A 22,072-nucleotide genomic window follows, 5' to 3' on the forward strand; every position below is an offset into this window, starting at 1 on the left:
AATGCTTTGCTGAAGTCAAGATATTCTATATCTACAGCATTTCCCTGATCCACCCAATCAGTGATTCTGTCATAGAAGGAAATTAAGTTAGTCTGACATGACTTATTAGTTACAAACCCATGCTGACTCTGTTTAATCACTTGATTCTTATCCAGGTACTGACATACATGTTTAATAATTTGTTCAAAGATCTTTCCTGGTCAGACTCACCGGCCTATAGTTGCCTGGGTCCACCTTCTTCCCCTTTTTGAAGATAGGAACAACCAGCAGAGGCTTGTTATACAGCTGCGTACTGATATTAATAGCCTAGGAAGGGGCCATGGATATTGCCCCCTCCCCAGGCTAAAACATAAGCTCTCAGCCCCCCTAGAAAAGGCGCATCTATAAGATGTGCCAATTCTGGCACTTGGCGTCGCTCTTTTCACTTGTCCTCATGCAGTGGTAAGTGGGGTAATAGTTGGGGGGTTGATGTCACCTTTGTATTGTCAGGTGACATCAAGCCAAGAGGTTATTAATGGAAGGGACATGCCTGTGTAACAAGAGATCCAAAGAACCAGAAACTATTTACAAAACCACAGCCAGGAATACTCTACAGGACAGAAGCCAGGATATCATGGTTACATCACAAGGAACACAGATTTGACATTCTACAGGATACCAGCTTTGGGGATCACAACCCATGCTGAAAGAATACAGATCTGATCCATTGACCATCACTGATCCCATAGATACGTATGGGGAAGCCAGGATTTGGACCCACCGGTCATCTGAGCCCCACGGATACGTTTGGGAAAGGCAGGATTGGCACTCAGTGGTCACCTGGCTCTATGGAGATGTTTGTACAAGCCAGGTGGTGACTCTCTGGTCACCTGGTCTTCTACCTCAATGGACTGTCAGCTTTCTAAGCTTGTCGTTACACCCTCTCTGTGCATGCTACAGGTGGGTATAGTTGGCACTGGAAACTCTGAAGTCACAGCTGCTCTACTCCTGGAAAGTCAGGAAAGGTGAGACTATGTAATTTGCACCATCTTGGATATTTTGCTGGGACTGTTCTATGTGTTATCGTCTGTTTTTTGGTTCAATAAAAGTATTGCTACTCCGTTTTATGCTCACCCTGTGTTGTCTGAATAATAGTATGCCCATGGAAAAAGACCAGGCATTCAGCGGGATGATCCCTGGTCCATGCGGTCTCGAGCCAGTGGACTAGATCATGCGCTGACTCCCCCCCCCCCCCCCCCCTTGTCTCTGCAGTTGTATTTTCTGTTCATGGAAGACAGCTCGTTGTGTATTGCCTTTCACGTATGGTTAACTTCAATGTATTTTTCTTTAGGATCTACTAAATGATCACATGGATGTTGTAGATTTTTTAATGGAGCAGCCGAACACAGTTAGCAGAATCAACCCCACAATTCTTACAAGTGAAAAGACCCATATTAATTTTATTTCAAGATCAGGTAATGTAAGATTATTCAATCCCTGTCACCTAGCTGAGCAAATGGTTAAAAGTGAAATTATGGTGTACAGACAGTCCTGACCAGATTGACCCTTATGAATAACTTTTTGCCATAAATAACTGAGTGAGTTGTTTTCTTATCACAATATGACATTACAATTTATTTGTCTGCAACAAGTCTTGTGTGAGGAATATTCTACCTAGTGAGGTATGGTTTAGAAAATATTAGTTGGCTGAAAGAAAAGGCTTTATTGTGTTGTATGTATACAATGTTTATTTCCAAAAAAATTAATATTAGAGGAGTTTTTTCTAAGATCCATGTGTTTGTCAATGAACAATTTGGACCTTGGGCATCAGCATCTCAAGTATCTGACTGTATCAAGCTTGTTACATGTGATTTCGGAGAAGTGTGAACGTAACCTTAGAACAGTCCTACAATCTTGTTAATCTAGGTCATGATGGAAAAATAATTCTTTCTGCTAGAATCCCCACCTACCATGAGCATTGAGGTCTTCCTTTTTTTTTTTTTTTTATATGTGAAGAGGTCGCACATGTATTCTTCTACACTATCATTGATTTTGAGACTGACAGAGCTAGCCTTGGACAGTACTTGTTTTTTTGGGCCCTGTAAATTTGCACAACCAGTGCAGGACCATGGGAAACATAGCTAGTCAGTGACCAAGTAAAATTTTTTAAATCTGACCAGTTTCATTTTGTGGTAATAACTCTGGATTGCTTGATCATATCCCATTCATTGTGAGATTTTTTTTTTTGGGTGACACATTGTACTTTATGATAATGGTAAATTTATGTTGATATTTTCTGTTTATAAAAATATTAGGAATTTAAAAAAAATTGAATAAATTAACAATTTTCAAACTTTGAATGATTTTCCCTTTAATCCAGACAGTTGTACCACACACAAACATTAATAAATTATATTTCCATCATGTGTGCTTTACATCAGCACCATTTGTAAAATGTTTTATTTTGTTTGCATTTCAGAAGGTTTAAAAATCTACCAGTAATTTTTTCATTTTTCGAGGAAATTTACACAATTTTTTTTTTTAGGGACCTATTAAGTTTTGAAGTGACTTTTGGGGTCCTATATATTGGAAACCCCCAAAAGTGATACCATTTTATAAACGGTGCCCCTCAATATATTCAGAATTGCTTTCAGGTAGTTTATTTACCCTTCAGGAGCTTTTCAGGAATTAATGCAAGGTGACATAGCAGGAATGAACAAATGTATTTTTACCACATAATTGTTGATAACTTCTGAACAGGCCACAGTAGCCAGCAGACTTTAAGGTCATTATCTGGCAATGAATTGTCATGGCAAACATCATGGACACACAATCAAGATCTCAAGGTGCTGATGTGGTTAGATGTAGCTCCCACACTCTGTTATCTATCTAGGTGCTGTAGTCAGTATTGCCTGCAGCATTTAAGGGGTAAAACAACCATCGTCGATACCAACACTAATTGTGGCTGATGCACCAAGTTGTCAGCTATCGTGTATAGCTGACAGCTACTGGATTGTCACTCGTCAGGGGATGCTAGTTTCTTATAATGCAGGTCAGTAAAAAGGCGTATTGGTGGTCACTAAGGCTAGTTTCACATTAGCGTTTGGAGGCGCAGCGGACGCTCACCGTGAAGCTCCGCCCACTGCGCGCCTCCTCCGGTCAGCTCCGCCTATGGGCGCATGCCCCTGCATGCAGCCTGTGTACCCCATCTTTAGCATTGGGTACGCAGTCCGTGCGCAGGTATGCTTTTACCGCCGCATGCATCCTTTTGATGGTGCGGCGATCACACCAAAATGCAACATGTTGCGTTTGGCGCAGGTCGCCGCACCGTCACAAGGATGCATGCGGCGGCAAAAGCATACCTGCACACAGCCTGTGTACCCAATGCTAAAGATGGGGTACGCAGGCCGCATGCAGCGGCATGCACCCATAGGCGGAGCTGACCGGAGGAGGTACCGCAGGGGGTGGAGCTTCACGGCGAGCGTCCGCTGCGCCTCCAAACGCTAATGTGAAACCAGCCTAAGGGGGTTAAGTTAACGACGCATACCTTAATTGGGTGTGTGGTAAATATACCCAAATAGCTGAAGAGCCCGGCGTTGCCCGGGCATAGTAACTAACTGTGGTTAGTTATAACAAATTATAATGATTATATTACACATAAAAACATTTCACATCATATATTCAACACTACAGATTTGCATCACAAATTAACTAAATGGTTACCCAAATATTGATACACCTCATGCTTCTGCTTTTTACACAGCCTCCTCCTGCACCTTACACTCCTCATTTTAGTATCATCCACAGATCAAAGTGTCAGACATGTCCGTTGTCTGCTTCCTTACAAAGAACATGAGTGCTCCCGTGTATGGGAGAGTTGGCTGAAATGACTTTCCGCTAAATGATTGACTGTAGCATTGTTTGGCCAACATACAGGTGTTTCTCACAAAATTAGAATATCATCAAAATGTTAATTTACTTGAGTTCTTCAATTCAAAGTGAAACTCAGAGTCATTACAGAGTGATCCATTTCAAGTGTTTGTTAATGATGATTATGACTTACAGCCAATGAAAACCCAAAAGACATTGTCTCAGTAAATTAGAATACTTTATAACACCAGCTTGAAAAATGATTTTAAATTTCAAAATGTTGGCCTACTGAAATGTATGTTCAGTAACTGCACTCAATACTTAGTTGGGACTCCTTTTGCATCAATTACTGCATCAATGCGGCGTGGCATGGAGGCGATCAGCCTGTGGCACTGCTGAGGTGTTATGGAAGCCCAGGTTGCTTTGATAGCAGCCTTCAGCTCATCTGCATTGTTGGGTCTGGTGTCTCATCTTCCTCGTGACAATACCCCATAGATTCTCTATGGCCAGGGTGAGGAACCTGCGGGCCGCATGCAGCCAGCGGTGAATTTTCATGTGGCCCTCAGGCTGGTCCCCGGAGTTCGCAATGCGCGTGCGACAGCCGTATCCTGCCAGCTGCCGGCCCTTTAACCCCCAAGTGCACGGTACGCAGCGTTCATTACAGAAAGCTGCCTGCCATGATTGATTACCTCATCGGGTTGGGCGGGGTTTGCTCCCAATGCGCTCCCGTCCTCCTCTCCTGGAAGAGGAGCTGCTGCCATAGAGTCCAGAGCAATCTGTGTCGGCAGCGCTGTGCCTGTATGCTGGTGATTTCTGTGCCCGCAGTTCTGTCTTTCTGCTTGTGATCAGTGCCCCTCAGCTATGTGCGCCCCCCCGTGATCTCTGCCCCCTAGCTATATGCTTCCTGTAATTTCTGTACCCTACAGCTATATACCCTCCTGTTATCTCTATGCCCCCCAAGCTATGTGATCCCTGTGGCTCCCATCTTTGTGCCCCCCTGCTATGTACCCCCCCTGTGATAGTTGTGCTCCCGTGTGATCTCTGTGCCCCATGTGATCTGTCCCCTCAGCTATGTTCACCCAGCTATGTGCCCCTCTGTGATCTGTGCCCCCCCAGCTATGTGCCCTCCTGTGTACTTTCTGCCCCCCAGTGATATTCGTGCCAACCCCTGGTGATCTGTGTCCCCCCGGTGATCTATGTGCCTCCCCGGCGATGCCTGTCCCTCCACTGCTGTATATCCCCCCTCCCCCAGTGCTGTATTTCCTCCCCAGGGCTGTATGTGCCCCCAAGTGATATGTATATTCCCCAGTGCTGCATTTACCCCAGAAGTGCTGTATATCCCACAACCTGTTATGTTTATAGCCCCCCAGTGATGTATGTGACTCCACCAATGATGTATATTCCCTCCAGGGACATATATACCCCCAGTGCTGTCTACGATTCCTAGTGATGTATATAGTCCCTCAGTGATGTCTATTCCCCCTCAGCCTCCCCGGTGATGAATATGTCCCAGCATCTCCTGTGATATCTATCCCCCAAGCCCCTCCTGTAATTTATATAACCCCAGAGTCTCCTGTGATGTATATACGGCAGTCTCATTGTTTCCTATTTTATCTATGTACAGTAGTCCCAGCGTCTGTGATTTATCTACAGCAGTCCCAGCTTCTACTATGTGTTTATACAGCAGTCCTATGTGATGCATATACAGCTGCCTCAGCGTCTCCTATGTGATGTATATGATTTACAAAACTTATTATGACAAAGTTAACTGATCTCCTGGCCGACACAAACCTGGAAAAGCAGCTGTGAGAAGCAACATGATCAGTATCCCATGAAATCACAGCTGCACTAAAAAGAAGCAGCTTCAGCCGTCACGTTAAGGGTGAGTTACCGTAATGATTTGTTTGTGTGGCCCCCAAATGATGGTAGAAATTTCTAAATAACCCCTGGCTGGAAAAAGGTTCTCCACCCCTGCTCTGTGGGGTTAAGGTCAGGCGAGTTTGCTGGCCAATCAAGCACAGTGATACTGTTTTTAAACCTGGTGTTGGTACTTCTGGCAGTGTGGACAGGTGCCAAGTCCTGCTGGAGAATTAAATTTCAATCCCCAAAAAGCTTGTCGCTCAACTTGCCGTTAATATGCTTGGGTGCAGCACTCTCAACAGCCAACTTCTTTAGCAATGACCTTTTGTGGCTTAGCCTCCTTGTGGAGTGTGTCAATGACTGCCTTCTGGACATCTGTCAAATCGGCAGTCTTCCCCATGATTGTGGAGCCTACGAAAACAGATTAAGGCTGGTTTCACATTAGCGTTGAAACAACGCTGCACACTGCGTCGGTAAGCCCCACCCCGATCCGGCTCCCTGCCCGCCCCATCTGGGATCACCACCTACTATCGCATTTGCACGCATGCGATCGGCGCACCCTATCTTTAGCATAGGGTGCGCAGATCATGCGCTGCCAGTGTGAAAGTAGCGTGCTGCGCACCTTTGACGGTGCGCCATGCGCGCCGAAATGCAACATGTTGCATTTCGGCGCGCACGGCGCACCGTCAAAAGTGCACAGCACGCTACTTTCACACTGGCAGCGCATGATCTGCGCACCCTATGCTAAAGATAGGGTGCGCCGATCGCATGCGTGCAAATGCGATAGTAGGCGGTGATCCCGGATGGGGCGGGCAGGGAGCCGGGGCGGGGCTTACCGACGCAGTGCGCAGCGTTGTTTCATCGCTAATGTGAAACCAGCCTAAGGGACCTTTTTAAACTCTTAAAAAGCCTTTGCAGGTTTTTTTTTTTTTTTAATTTTGACTTACTGAGATAATGTTGATGACTATGGCTTACAGCCAATGAAAACCCAAAAGTTATTAACAGAAATAAACAGTTGAAATAGATCACTGTTTGTAATGACTCTATATAATATCTGAGTTTCACTTTTTGTATTGAACTGAAATAAATTAACTTTTTAATGATATACAAATTTTGTGAGAAGCACCTGTGTATTTAATGTCTATGGCCAGCTTAAATCTACTGCAAAATATGCATATGTGTAAACTTTACCTAATGTGTGAGCAAAGCTGTAAAGGAATGTATCAGAAAATTTTGTTTAAATCAAGTGTTTATGCTAAACGTAAGTTTTTATTTTATTTGATGGTTTGTTTGTTTGTTTTTTCCTCAAGTTTTCATATTGCTTTCTGTATCTAAATCTTGCAATTCTTACCTATTATTAGACTCATATTTCATGTTCTCATCATCAGACATGGACTGTGTCTACTGAGTTTTATATAGAAGTATAAACGGGGCCTGCATTGATCTGGATTGTGAAGGATGGGGAAGAGTTGAGCTGTGACATAACCCTTGTGCATTGTAGATCCTGTTATCTAGTGTACATAGAGGCATTACTTTCCATTCTAACCAGACTGTTTGTATTTGTGCCATAACCGCTCATGTTAGTGTTGCTCGTCATATTGTAATTACCTAGGAATAGTTCAGTAGGGCATTCCTTCACCGAAAAGTCCACATACATATAGACTCCCTTTTAGGCATGATTGATGTCCTTCCCACTGGCTTCCAGAATAAGACTTGACATCACTATGTGCAGTGTGGTGATGAAGCCAAGGAGTGTTCCCTGGGCTTCACTGCACATGCTCAAAGAAGCATAGTGATGTTCACTCATGTTTGGCCATCCACCTACAGTATATAGGTAGATTATTATTTGCAACTTTTTATCCTCTAGAGAATGGTTGTAGTCACCTTGCACTCACCATTTGCTTGCTAGTTGGGTGTAATTACCAGTAGCCCTGTTTAATTATACACCCTTCATGTATAGTAATTTGTTTAATCATTAGTAATGCGTTTTATTCATTGTTTCTACCTATAGCGACATACAATTGGCAGGATTATGAAACCTTTTCATATCTGGATTCACAAGACAAGAGTGTTGTTTTTGCTGAAAATATGAAATATGCTACAAAAGCAGGTACGACATATATCAAGGTTTTGTATTACGGAAATGTAAAATGATCGATATATAAAGAGTACTTAAGAGTAAAATGAATAAGTATGGTATCCTTTGAATATAATTTTATTATTTTTAAAGTAGTGCATTATTATTTATACCATTATACCAAGCATATTATCCCTATTTCCCATATGTTATACAGTACACTGAGAGGCAATGATGGTAAGCCTGGGATTACTCTTATGTAACTGATCGGTGCTGAGGGCAAATTGTAACCTCAGGAGCTGCAAATGGTGGAAATCCTTCCAATGCCAAAGCAATGAGCATGGCCGAGCAAGCCTGGAGCAGGCACAACATACCAATTATTCACAATGTATCGGGCAGTCTGCCAGTCTCAGTGACTCTTCATGTTGGGTTGTTTGACTTACAGAGCACTCCAAGCAGGAGCAGCCATATCACTGGTGAGCTCTGGGTGTTTGTCTACATACAGTTTCCATGCAATGTTTTTGTAAGGGACATCCCATTATTTCATTTTCCCAAGACTTCTACTCCTATTCCTACAATCAATAGGGTAGTGAGAAACTCATTCCTCTATTCTTAGTGTTTAGACTTTTGGTGAATGCTTTCACAAAAATATAAAACTTTTGGCCGGTTGTGTCAAAACAGCTCACCAGTATCAGTGGAAATCTGTAATGGAGTTTTAACATTTTAGAATTTAGCAGAGTGTTAAAAACAAATAATTTGAGACAGTATTAGCCTTTTCTTGCTCCAATGACAGCTCTCTGCCGCTGGTCAGGTTTACCGGCTACAGCCGTGATGTCACAACTGCAGTGCCCATCATCTCTGCAGCCAATCACTGAGCTCAGCGGCTCGGCCAACGTAGACTGCATGAGCTACTGATTGGCTGTAATATCACAGTAATATGCATTGTAGTTGTGATGTCCCCTCTGCAGCTACTAAACAGAGGCTGGCGCAGTGGTGGAGAGCTGTCACTTGTGCTAGGAATTGTAAACATCATCTAAGTCTATGGTTTTTACCCTCTCTAAGGCAAAGCATAATAAAATGGTAAGACCACTAAAATCCTTCAATATAAAGCCAATGCATGGACACCACAAATTGACCCACAGTGGGGGTCCTTTTCAGGTGCAGGACACTTTCCAACAGACTAGGTTATTTAACTGAAACCAAAAGGAAAAACAAAATACAAATATCTCGAAAAAATACCCAATAAGTGGAATAATAACCACAGCAAAGAGAGGTTATAAATAGACTAACAATTTTTATGTGTGTGTGATAGATATAATTTTTTTTTTTTTAAGGACAAATACAGTGTAAATGATGAGGTAGATAGCATAGCAGCTAAAAGATAATGGCATAATAAAGATGGAAATATAGTGCCAGACAAGAAAAAAAACGTCTCAGGGTAAGAATCTGCAAACAGCCCGAATAATACCAGCGATAGCTCTGAGCATAATTATAAAGTTGGTCATATGTAAAAATAGAGACAAACCCACAAAAGGCAGAAGCTAATAAATTGATTGTTGAACTTGAATAAGCAGTGTTATCTCAGCATGCTAGAATTATTCCAAATAAAGCTTATAATAGGATAACAATATAATCCCGCAAAAAATGATAGCTGACAAGTTAAGAGCAATAAATTTGAATAAACCGTATCATCTCAGCATGCTGTAAATGTTCAGATTAGAACGATGTGATAGAATGACAATATAATCTGCCCAGTTATACCCAATCAGTGGCTATAGAGCTCAAGGCAAAATTGCCAGAGGATCTATAAATCATGGATAATAAAATAATTTTGTCTCGATGTGCTCCAGAGCAAAGTCTAAGGCTAGGTAAGGTTGTAAATAATCCCCGACCAAAAAACAAAATGCACCGCCATATAAGGTGGTAAATAACAGCGCCAAGAAAGTTCTTTATTTTATAAGGTAAATTACCTTGTGACATGGTCCTGGGTAAGTGCAGAGATGCCCGTGAGACGCACTAAAGCATTTCACCGCCCTCGGTTTCGTCAGGAGGCGTGGTTAAAAAGTAAGGGACATGATAGTTTGTGCAGGAGCCACTATATACCCACTAAAAGTTGCTGCTTTTCCAACAATTCAAAGGGTCCACCTTGGGGATGTTTTCCGTGTGGCGATTGTTCAGCCTGCCGTTACATTATTAGAACAAAAGAATTCCCAAATCCCCAAGGTGAGCATGCTGAGATAACACTGCTTATTCAAGTTCAACAATTATTAATTTATTAGCTTCTACCTTTTGTGGGTTTGTCTCTATTTTTACATATGACCAACTTTATAATTATGCTCAGAGCTATCGCTGGTAATATTCGGGCTTTTGGCAGATTCTTACCCTGATACTGTGGTTATGTTTCCACTTATTGGGTATTTTTTCATGGCATTAGTAGCCTTATAAACTTTATGGCTCGACATTTTTGTATTTTGTTTTTCCTTTTGGTTTTGGTTTAAGGCCTGAGGGGTTAATTCGGTTGTCAATGGATTTTTTTTAGGTTGATAGGTTATTTAACTGCCCCAACCAATCACAAACCCTTTGTAATTGTAATAATGGCTTATGATTGGTTGAGTGCTTTTCTCAATAAAATTATTGGAGAGTATTGTACACCAAAATAGGGCCCCTGTATGGGTCGATACGTGGTGTCTAGGTTAAAGAGTTTTATTGCTGCTGTTGAACTGTTTTGCAATTTTGCTGACTGATTCTTGTGCCTCCACAACCAACATCCATTACCAGAATATAATTATTTTGCCATTTGTTTTGTAAAAGTGGTAGCTTTGGCTAAGTAACTCAGCACCCTGGTTGATCAACTGAAACGTACCATCTGAACAGCTTATTATATGGAGTGAAGCATCTGCTAAGTGGTGACTTTTGATACTTCATTCCAAGTCATGTCATATTTGCACAAGTTACATTGGGAGAACTTACAAAACTATGGTTGCACATTTTTTTTGTCCAAAAAGAAATGTCGCCCAATGGTTTGACCAAGTTTCTTGTATGGTTTTAGATTTCTTACTGTGATCTAAATTTGTAAAGGTTGTGATGGAATAGTCATCAGCAACCTTAAGACTGAAAGGGCCTGATGGGAGTTCCAGTTTCATAGCCAGTGGAGCACAATCTGCCCTAGAGTGTTATGACTAAAGAAGAAACCTACAGAATATTTGGGTGGAAAGAACAGAAGTATACTTGTGTAGTAAATTGACTAGTAGCAAATGGAAACCAACAACATAGGGCTTCTACCTGAAGTGCTGACTGAGCAATACTCTACACAGAAGGCATTAGATCAGTGATCGCCAACCAGTGTCCCACTTATAGCTCATGTACCCCTTTATGTCTGACTTGCACCTGTTTGCTAAGGCAAGTGCTACTCTCTAAATCATTATCCACAGGGGGCAATCGGAAAAATATAACTTAGTAATGACTCTTCAAACATTACTTTTTAAGGCAGCACCTTAAAAGGGCATTATTACTTTAGAATCCGTTCTCAGACCATTATTTCTTTACAAGGTGGCACTGAGGGCATTACTACTTTTTAAGGGAGCACTGGGCCTATTATTACTATATTGGGGTGCGCACTTAGAATTATAACCTCGAAATGGGCACACATGCAGCTACTTCCTATTGTTTGTCTACAATGTGGCTCACGACCATCTCTCAGAACTAAATTTGGCTTTCTTGGTAAGAAAGATTGGGCCCCCTACATTAGATGTTCTGCTCAGTCACTAGAGTGTCACACAGCCCATGGCACCACTGCTCCAATACTGGTTATATGACTAGTACAAACCCAGGGTGTTTGTATCCAAGCTCAATGGAGACCTTAAATGAGAAGTAGACACTCCCAATAGTTGCCAACATTTGTATGTAATGGAGACAGGGGAGCATTGGCTTATTATGGTTTTATGCTTCTTATGGAGGACTTCATCTTATGCTTGGGATACCTTAGGTGGTAATATTTGAAAACTTCAATATTACTTAATGTTTCTCTAGAAATGAGTGTTTTGTTAAGGTAAATGTTCTCAATAGTTGTGAGTTAAAACCTTGTAAATGTTTTGCTTTGATTATGTCTATTACATTTCTCAGTTAATTGATGTGTTTTTTGCTTGTAAATGTATTTTTATTTTGAGCATGTTAAATAATAATCTCTTATTTGTGTAGTGTTAATGATGCCAGCCCTGAAATGCTTAGACTGTGGAATTTGTTATTTTCAGATGAGGATGTAATTTATGCAGTCACCATCTGGATTATTGCTGACTTTGACAAGCCAGCTGGGAGACAACTGTTTGCTAAAGCTGTGAAACACATGGTACAGTGCTACTAATTTCTACTTCTTTGTTATACAGTGCAGTGTGCATGGGTTGGGGGCCTGACACCAACTTTTTAGTGAGCTCCCTGGCATGTGTCCTTTGATTTCTGGTGAATTTATTAGTTTTTAGTCTTAATTATCTTGTAATTATCTTGTTTAAAGAAGCTCCACAAAGAGCAAAAATCCTTTAACTGGCATCCTGAAATACAGGTGGTCCAACAGTCTGACACCTTATTCCAAAACTGTACTAAAACTTAATGAAGAGTGAAATTTAAAGAGTAACCACTGTTTTTAATTATTTCATAAATTAATAGTACATATGAAAATAATAAACTTTATAATATATCTTGCATATCTGTTCCTTTTTCAGCCAATGCTGATCTTTCGTTTACAAAATTCTCAATTCACAGGTGAAGTCTGTGTTCAATAAAAACAGATTTTTACATTTTGGAGATGGGAGATAACGAGAATGATGAGGGAATATGTAGATGGGAAGAAGAAAAGTAAGGAGCTCTAACTCTTACTCTTCCTCCCCCTTCCCATCTACTTAGAACTTTAGCAATAGTGATGAGCGATCGTGCTGGGGTAAGGCGTTGTCAGAGCATGCTCGGGTGCTAACTGACTGACTTCAGCATGCTCAAATAATATGTTCGAGTCCCCGCTCCTGCATGTTGACAGCCCCAACACATGCAGGGATTGCCTAGCAAATAGGCAGTCCCTGCATATGTTGCAGCTGTCATAACAGCCACGAGACAGGCAGCCATAGGGACTCTAACATAGTTTTCGAGCACGCCGATGACACTCTGCACCTGAGCTTTTTCCGAGAACGTTCGCTCATCACTAAGTAGCAACTGTCATCCCTTATCGTAGTGATGTGAAAATCTCTAATCACTGACTCAAGCATGTATAGACTTAAAGGGGTTGTATCTTGTTCATTCAAGGAGAGGATCCCTCTCTTGGCTTCCTACTTTCCGGGTGGCAGTGAACTTCTGATTGTCACTTTGGACCAGTGATCTGCTAAACCTGCTAGCCTGAACTGTATTTTCTCTGATGCTTCAAGCCTTGTAAACTAGGGTGTTTGTTCTCATGGGATGCACTTAGTGCAGGGCAGCCCGCCTAATCTAATAGTATGGGCGTCACTAAAGAGTTGTAAGCCAGACACTGTGCATTACCTGTGTGTGACCAGCGTCCTATATAAGCCTCTTTTGTGCAATCATATACTAAGCCATCAACCCCTCCATGAATTGGTAGGCTGTGAGTGGTTGTCTCATCAGTATTTTGCACCTGTGTTGCCGCTATCTTTACTACATGGGTTTGTTGCATTGTGAGTGCCTTCATTCGGAGACCTGGGCAGGTAAATACTGCTGTCCCTTTTTGCTGTACTAATTCTTGAATTTTTGAAGGATTTTTATTCCTCTTTTTGTGGCTTTGATTTTAGATTTACTGTTAGGCGATTACACTACATGGTCATCCAGACATGAATTCAGGGGCGGGCATAGAGGGTGGAGGGGGGCCCTTGCAGGGTGACTAATTATGAGGGCATTCTGGCTTTTTTTCTCAGAGCCCGAGGCTTCATGGGGCCCATGTCCAGATTGCCCTCATGTGCGGCAGTCAGTGAGCTATCCCTACAGATCCGCTGCCTACAGAAGAAAATGACAGCAGTGCTGCAGGGATCGGTCCTCTGCTTCCTTCCCAGCACTTTCTCTCTGACACAGGCGCACGCAGCTAGATGACGTCAGCATGCAGCACGTGCCTGTGTCAGAGAAAGTTGCCGGCGATGATGCTGCGGGGGAACAGACAGAGGTGAATGGTGGTGGTGGTTTCTGTGTTTTGTTTTGTTTTTTTTTTGTTTGTTTTTTTTAACAAATGGAGGCGAATAATGATTGGGATGAGGGCGAACAATGATTGAGGGGAGGACAATGATGGATATGGGCGAGAGGAGGATAATGATGGGAGGTGGGGGAGATAACAAAGAGGGGGTGGGGGAGAGGACAGTGAGGGGTGCTTGAGATTGGGATGGTAGTAAGGAGAGCTTATAATGGACTCATGAACTGGAGAGGGGAAGGAGGATGTTGGATATTGATGTAAAATAAATTGGGTGGTGGAGAGGGTGCTATGTCCCTGATAGTGTCCTCTCCATCTCCCAATTCATTATGACACGATCAGGTACTTAAAATTTTGGGGGAAGAGGAGGGGGTAAGGTGCATAGGACAATTTACAATGAATTGAAAGATAGGAGAAGACGGTGTCAGCGAATTGCAATGAATTGGGAGGAGGCAGAGGCTACTCAGTACCTGATATCTTCTCCCACCTTCAAATTCATTATGATGCTATGAAGTACTTATATGAATGGGGGGAGGGGGGCATAGGACAGGGACTAAGGCTATCTACACATGTTCAAGATATGCAGGAGAAAATTTTGCTGCATGTTCTAATGTGTTGGCAGCAAGAATGCAGTGTGAAAAAATTTTTTTTTACAAACTTTTGACATGCGTTTGTTACGTAATTTCCCCCACTCGTTAGTATGGGTGAAATTTATTTTAATCCTTAATTTAATGCCATTTAATCTCTTTTCTAATATACCGTAATTAAAAATTCCCTATCGTTCCCTCATAATGGTATCAAACTGCTTTCTGCTTTATTATTTTTCTTTATTACCAACTTCCTGTTTGACGCTTTGTTCATGAGCCCTCCATGCATTCTGGGATACTCAAACGAGCCGACATCATGGGGCAGAGGCTGCAATCACTACTGCAGCCTCTGACCCCACCATGAAAAGAAGCATCATCAGTAGCTTACATTTCATGGTTTGGGCTTGTCCCTGCTCTACTGAGCATGTGTTGGTGGTCAATTCGGACGGATGGTCAGTAGGATCTTGTCTCTGCATAATTTTCTTTTTTTAATGCACAGTGACAGTGTGCTCCCTTGCAGGCTCTGATGAGAAGTAAAAACTGACACATACTTAGTAGTGCAGGGACTAGCCCAGGCCCTGAAACAGACATGACTGATGAGTTTCAGGGTGGGGACAGTGGTTGCAGCAACCTCTTCTCCCTGATGATGTTGCATTTGAGTATCTCTGCTTACCCTGGGGGCTCTCTAATGAAGCATCATAAAACAGAAAATTGGTAAAAAAAAAAAAAAAAGCAGTTAGCAAAATGAGGGAATGATGGGGAATTTTTAATCAAAGAGTATTAAAAAAGAGATTAGGTTATGACATTAAATAAGACGTTAAAATGTTCGTTTCGGACCACTCCATTCAACTAGAAGATGTTTCTGGCATATAAACTCCATGTTTAGCTTGACAGGTTCCTTTGAACAATATAGTGGCAGGGAATTTTACCAGATAGCAGATCTTTAGCAGAAGAACTTACCTGTGCGGCTCTGGATTGTTATACTTAAACTATAGTTAACATTCACAGTTGTGATGCTTTTGAATTAAACAGAAGATTGGTAGCATTAATAGTGTGTGGGGCTGATGTTATGGAATAGTTTTTACTTGGAAGCCTTCACACGCTTATGGATCACTTCCTTTATTGCACTTGAAATTGTTTTCAGAAAGCAGCAGCATAATATATTCAGAATAGATTGTCATTTCTTTCTGCTATCACACTCCATAACCTGTTAGATTAAGTAAAACGCAAGTTTGCTGCCAAGCATTTGTCCCAAATAAGCTGTGTGAGGTCAGGATTTCCAAGTATTACACCTAACGTGGAACGATGGCTTTTACGAAGACAAAGGCAGAATTAGACTTTGCAGCCTAACCTTCCTGCCATTTTGTCAGCTATTTTGTAAGATATACTAAGTTCACTGTAACATATATTCTTCTTTGTGACCCCGATAGCAACATTCTGTCACGCTAAATTATAAGCATCGGAGACCGGTGCTTCTAAACTTCAGTGTTATTATCTAGACTTGACCACAGGGCTAAAACTTTGTGGCATCATTTGCTCTAGACATTGTCAGCTTTGATTAACTGCGAGGCAAAGATTTCTCCTTTAGTACTGTATATATTAAACAGATCATGACTTGTTAAAGGCGATTTTGTTCCAGCTCTGCAAATAACTATAGCCATCATTCGTTTTTTACAAACAGACTGTTACTTTATCATTAGTCATGTTCTTAATTACCGGAAAAGAATCATTTTTAAATATATATAAAAGACGACCCACAAGGATCAGGAACCAGAGTGCATGGCAGAAATAAACGCAAATGGGACTATATGTATGTGTGTGTATATATGTGTATATATATATATATATATATATATATATATATATATATATATATATATATATATATATATATTATCATAAAAGTATGTTTGTACCTTGTAATCCAATGGGTTGAAAAATTAAAGAAATTTAGAGGCCTCAGTGGTTGACACCTTTTTAAAAAGTTTCACTGGATTTTTTAACTTTTAAAGAGAGCACCTCCTCCTTCATTTGGTGCTATTCCAATGTTTCTAGAACACTTTCTCTTTCTTCTGCGTTTTCCTTTCCAAAGTTAAGCCCCTTGGTAGTACAGGTGCTGATTTTACCTTTAGCCAAATGGGCTAAAGGGACTTCTCTGTGGGCTTCTGCTTTTTCTCCTCTGATACAGACCAATCAAAACCTGGCGGCACCCACTGAAAATATATGTGGTACACGCCCTGTTATTTGGAGGGAAATTTGCATCTTTATTTTCGTGGGGGTCATACATTTGGAACCAAGGGGCACAGAATCAGTAGAACAGTACCAATTGGAGGAGATACTCACTTTAACAATAAGAGGACCTTTCTTTGGATTTGTTAACTGAAAAAGTGATGACCATAGCATGCTTTCGAGACTACTTGAAAGACCCACTGCACGAAAAATTAAGCAGAAGCTTAGTAAGCAGCAGCAGAGTGTCAGACCCACCCAGACACCTCAAAGAGGAGGCACAGATGGTTTATTACCATCTCTGCCTTCCTGTGTGCTGCATACACAGTGCTGATGGAGCACTATTTTTACAGGTTAGGAAGGAAGCACTGGTTGCAATTCTTTTGTCTGGCCCCATATAGTTGAGATGTGTTGGGGATTTTTTTTCTTTATATTTTCCCCAGTTATCACCGAAAAAAAATGAAAATGACATAAAAATTAGACCCCACGCATCAAGAAAAAAAGGGAAGCATTATATGATTACCTCACCACATGATTGAAAAAAATGGTCATGAGCAGGGAAAATTGCCTGGTCTTAACAGATTGAGGAATGTGCTCTTGAGACCTTTTGAGTGCATCATAACCATGGACAAAATCTCAATCAATTGACAACAAAACTGTGACACTTGATCAAAACAAAGTATAGGATGCCTCAAATAATGAATGTATGTGTATATATAGTGGATGTTGCAGAATTGTGTTGCTGTGGTATTGTGATAAATTGTATAACATTGGGTTGAAAGCGATGTGTGAACATCTCTTGCAAATTCTTTTAAAGAATGAATTCTAATGGTTTGTTAGCTGGTCTATTACTGTTGACAAGCAAGGGTAGAATATCTAAAAATATCTTGAAGAGTCTCACTGATTTTAATAACTTTAACAAGTTAAAAGTAGTTCACCATTCACACTTCCTTCATCGTGTTTTTAGCTGAAGATAGTCAACAATGATCACAAAGCAGTAGAAAACCATAATGAATGCTTTCTAATTCATTTTTCATATGAATCAATAGAGCAGCAAGCTGAACCAGTGGTCTGTATGAAAAGTAAACCAGATACCTGCATTCTTTTTGCAATTCTGCCAATTTCTTGATTAGTCACTCATGTGATAGCTGTGTCCAACTGGTTACTTTTTTACTACTTAGTATTTATAAAATCTTCATCAGTTTTCTCCAAGATAAATATAACTTTGTAAGGCTGTGTGCCCACGTTGCGTTTTTTGTGTTTCCGCCGCGTCTTTGCGGCCATGGAAATGCTTAAAAAAAAAAAAAAGCTTCAAAAACATATCCCCATGCAATCCTATGGGATTCCGCAGTTGCTGTGCCAATGCTGCTGATTTTTCTGCTGCGGAATCGCATAGCGGTAAAATCTGCAGCATGTCCATTCTTACTGCGGAATCGCGGCGATTCCGCCACCATAGGATTGCATTGAAACGTTCACTTTATGCATGTGGCTGTGCCCACTATGCATAAAGTGAACGCTTCATGTGCTGATGGTACCCAGGGTCTGGAGGAGAGGAGACTCTCCTCTATGCCCTGGGTACCATATCCCTGTATAAAATAGAATTAAAATAAAAAATAGGGATATACTCGCCTTCTGATGGCCCCCGGAGTCCTTCCCGCCTCTCAGCCATGCTGCCAGCATCTTCCATTCCCAGGGATGCATTGCGCGAATGAGCTCTGATGACGTAGCGGTCTCACGTGATGCTACGTCATCAGAGGTCATTGTCGCAAGGCATCCCTGGGAACGTAAGTTGCCGGCAGCGTCGCTGAGGGGCGGGATGACTCGGAAGGTGAGTATATCCCTATTTTTTATTTTTTTTTATTTTTTTTAACATGCTATCTTTGACTACTAATGCTGCATAGGCAGCATCAATAGTAAAAAGTTGGTCACACTTGTCAAACACTATGCTTGACAAGTGACTAACCTGTCAATCACTTTTCCAAGCGATGCTTCAAAACGCTTGGAAAACGCAAACATTCTGCAAGCTAAAAACGCTTGCAAAACGCTTGTCTTGCGGGAAAACGCATGCGTTTCACCCGCGGCAGGGAGTTGCGGAATGCTGCAGACATTTCCACAGCATTTCTGCAACGTCTGCACTTAGCCTAATAAAAATTATCCATATGCTGATATCCCAAATGTGAGGGAAAACCACTGTTGGGATGCATGGCACAGAAGGAGCACAGTTTGATTTTTTTGAATGCAAAATTTTCTGGAATTGAGAGCGGATTCCATGTCTGGCTTGGAAAGCCCCTTATGTGCCTAAACAGTGGAAACCCCCACAGGTAACTACATTTTGGAAACTACACAACTAGTATTCACCGCTATCTCATATACCACTGTTAAAATTACAAATTTTATTACAAAAATGCACAAATATTAAACTCAAATACTGCATCATATCCAAAAGAATGAACACCATAGGGAAGTGCCTGTCCCTACACTGACCTGTGTTGCCCTACCTAGCAGCGGAGGTTGGAGCCCTAGGACCTGCGCAGTTGTCCCCCCCCCCCCCCCCCATTCCTCGGCGGCTTTCCCTGCTACCCCTATAGGGCCCTATAGTGGCAGGGATGTGATAAGGTTTTAAATAGGTAGGTGAGAAAGAAGTAAGAAGTATAACCAAGTTCTTCTTGGCTTGTCTTGAAAATACTTTTTTTTGGTTTCATTATTTTTATAGTAGATTGAATAGATGATCTATCCTTATTAACTAGGGGAAAGTGTCTTCAAATCGTTTCCTAAATATTCAGTCAACCAATGTGACTAATGTTCCATGCTAAATAGATACTCGAAAGGGCGCCCCCCTGGGACCAAGGTAAGAGACACCTATCAGGTGGTATAGAACTATAGAGTTATCCAAGGGACAATCAGATGGCAACTACCTAATACTTCTCATAGGAATACATAGCAAACACAAGTCACTAATATAATCAGGATCAATGAAAAATACCTAAACCACACAAGGTGAACTACTGCAAATCAAAAAAACAAAAAATAAAAAATGTGTCCACAACAATCAAGAACGTCACAAGATTTAAAAATGTATGTGCATAGACTGCATATAATCATACAATTCACAGTCTGAAAGGGTAAAATAACCCACTCATCCATAGACTATATACCCAGGAATTGATTAATATAACTCCAACATTTAATACTGAGATTCATAATATGCAGGGGCTCAGTCATTCATGGACATAATATGCAAGGGTTAAATAGCTCAGTCATTCATAGACATGTACCGTATTTATCAGAAAGAGTACAGATATACCAATTCCATAGACTATGTGCCCAGAGAGCAGCTAAATATGATATTAGCACCAAAAATTACACCATGAAGCGGTCTCAATACCTCAATCATTCATGGGCCATATTAGTCCATCAATGTTGCATCATATCATTAGAGGGGATCGTCTCTGGACATCAAACTGCATCATGAACATTATATGCCTATGCTAAGTACTCCGTTTGTTGCCATCATACTCCTGATGAACTTCGGAAGAGGGGAAACGCGTCAAGTTGATATTGGAGTTGTAATTGCTTTTTTTTTTTTTTTGGACTAATATGACCCATGAATGATTGAGCTATTGAGACCGCTTCATGGTGTAATTTTTGGTGCTAATATCATATTTAGCTGCTCTCTGGGCGCATAGTCTATGGAATTGGTATATCTGTACTCTGATAAATACGGTCCATGTCTATGAATGACTGAGCTATTTAACCCTTGCATATTATGTCCATGAATGACTGAGCTTTTTAACCCTTGCATATTATGTCCATGAATGACTGAGCTATTTAGCCCCTGCATATTATGAATCTGAGGTTTAAATGTTGGAGTTATAGTAATCAATTCCTGGGTATATAGTCTATGGATGAGTGGGTTATTTTACCGTTTCAGACTGTGAATTGTATGATTATATGCAGTCTATGCACATACATTTTTAAATCTTGTGACGTTCTTGATTGTTGTGGACACATTTTTTATTTTTTGTTTTTTGATTTGCAGTAGTGCACCTTGTGTGGTTTAGGTATTTTTCATTGATCCTGATATATTAGTGACTTGTGTTTGCTATGTATTCCTATGAGAAGTATTAGGTAGTTGCCATCTGATTGTCCCTTGGATAACTCTATAGTTCTATACCACCTGATAGGTGTCTCTTACCTTGGTCCCAGGGGGGCGCCCTTTCGAGTATCTATTTAGCATGGAACATTAGTCAAATTGGTTGACTGAATATTTAGGAAACGATTTGAAGACCCTTTCCCCTAGATAATAAGGATAGATCATCTATTCAATCTACTATAAAAATATTGAAGCAAAGAAAAAGTATTTTGAAAAGACAAGCCAAGAAGAACTTGGTTATACTTCTTACTACATTCTCACCTACCTATTTAACACCTTATCGCATCCCTGCCACTATAGGGCCCTATAGGGGTAGCAGGGAAAGCCGCCGAGGAGTGGGGGGGGCCAATTGCGCAGGTCCTAGGGCTCCAACCTCCGCTGCTAGGTAGGGCAACACAGTTCAGTGTAGGGACAGGCACTTCCCTATGGTGTTCATTCTTTTGGATATGATGCAGTATTTATTTGAGTTTAACCCCTTCACCCCCAAGGGTGGTTTGCACGTTCATGACCGGGCCAATTTTTACAATTCTGACCACTGTACCTTTGAGGTCATAACTCTGGAAAGCTTCTATGGATCCCGGTGATTCTGACATTGTTTTCTCGTGACATATTGTACTTCATGTTAGTGGTAAAATTTCATTCAAATAGCTTGCGTTTATTTGTGAAAAAAACGGAAATTTGGAAAAATTTTGAAAATTTCGCAATTTTCCAACTTTGAATTTTTATGCCCTTAAATCACAGAGATACGGCACACAAAAAACTTGATAACTAACATTTCCCACATGTTTACTTTACATCAGCACAATTTTGGAACCAACATTTTTTTTTGTTAGGAAGTTATAAGGGTTAAAAGTTGACCAGCGATTTCTCATTTTTACAACACCATTTTATTTTTAGGACCACATCACATTTGAAGCCACTTTGAGGGGTCTATATGATAGAAAATACCCAAAAGTGACACCATTCTAAAAACTGCACCCCTTAAGGTGCTCAAAACAACATTCAAGAAGTTTATTAACCCTTTAGGTGCGTCACAGGAATTTTTTTGAATATTTAAAAAAAAAATGAACATCTAACTTTTTTTCACAAAAAAAATACTTCAGGTTCAATTTTTTTTATTTTACCAAGGGTAACAGGAGAAATTGGACTGC

The 22,072-nt window shown here is 40.9% G+C and overlaps 1 protein-coding gene across 3 annotated transcripts in view; it reads left to right on the forward strand.

The window, feature by feature from the left end:
- UGGT2 (UDP-glucose glycoprotein glucosyltransferase 2) overlaps positions 1 to 22,072 on the forward strand; it is a 548,948-nt gene that overhangs the window by 256,136 nt on the left and 270,740 nt on the right. For all 3 annotated transcript variants that reach the window (XM_073569568.1, XM_073569567.1, XM_073569569.1), the window contains exons 18-20: positions 1,331 to 1,454; positions 7,721 to 7,819; positions 12,037 to 12,131. In XM_073569568.1, coding sequence (XP_073425669.1) covers positions 1,331 to 1,454; positions 7,721 to 7,819; positions 12,037 to 12,131 — 318 coding nt within the window. The remainder of the gene's footprint in view (positions 1 to 1,330; positions 1,455 to 7,720; positions 7,820 to 12,036; positions 12,132 to 22,072) is intronic.

This window comes from Dendrobates tinctorius, unplaced genomic scaffold (genome assembly GCF_039654945.1).
Source record: "Dendrobates tinctorius isolate UK_male_01 unplaced genomic scaffold, ASM3965494v1 ptg000026l, whole genome shotgun sequence".
Lineage (NCBI taxonomy): Eukaryota > Metazoa > Chordata > Amphibia > Anura > Dendrobatidae > Dendrobates > Dendrobates tinctorius.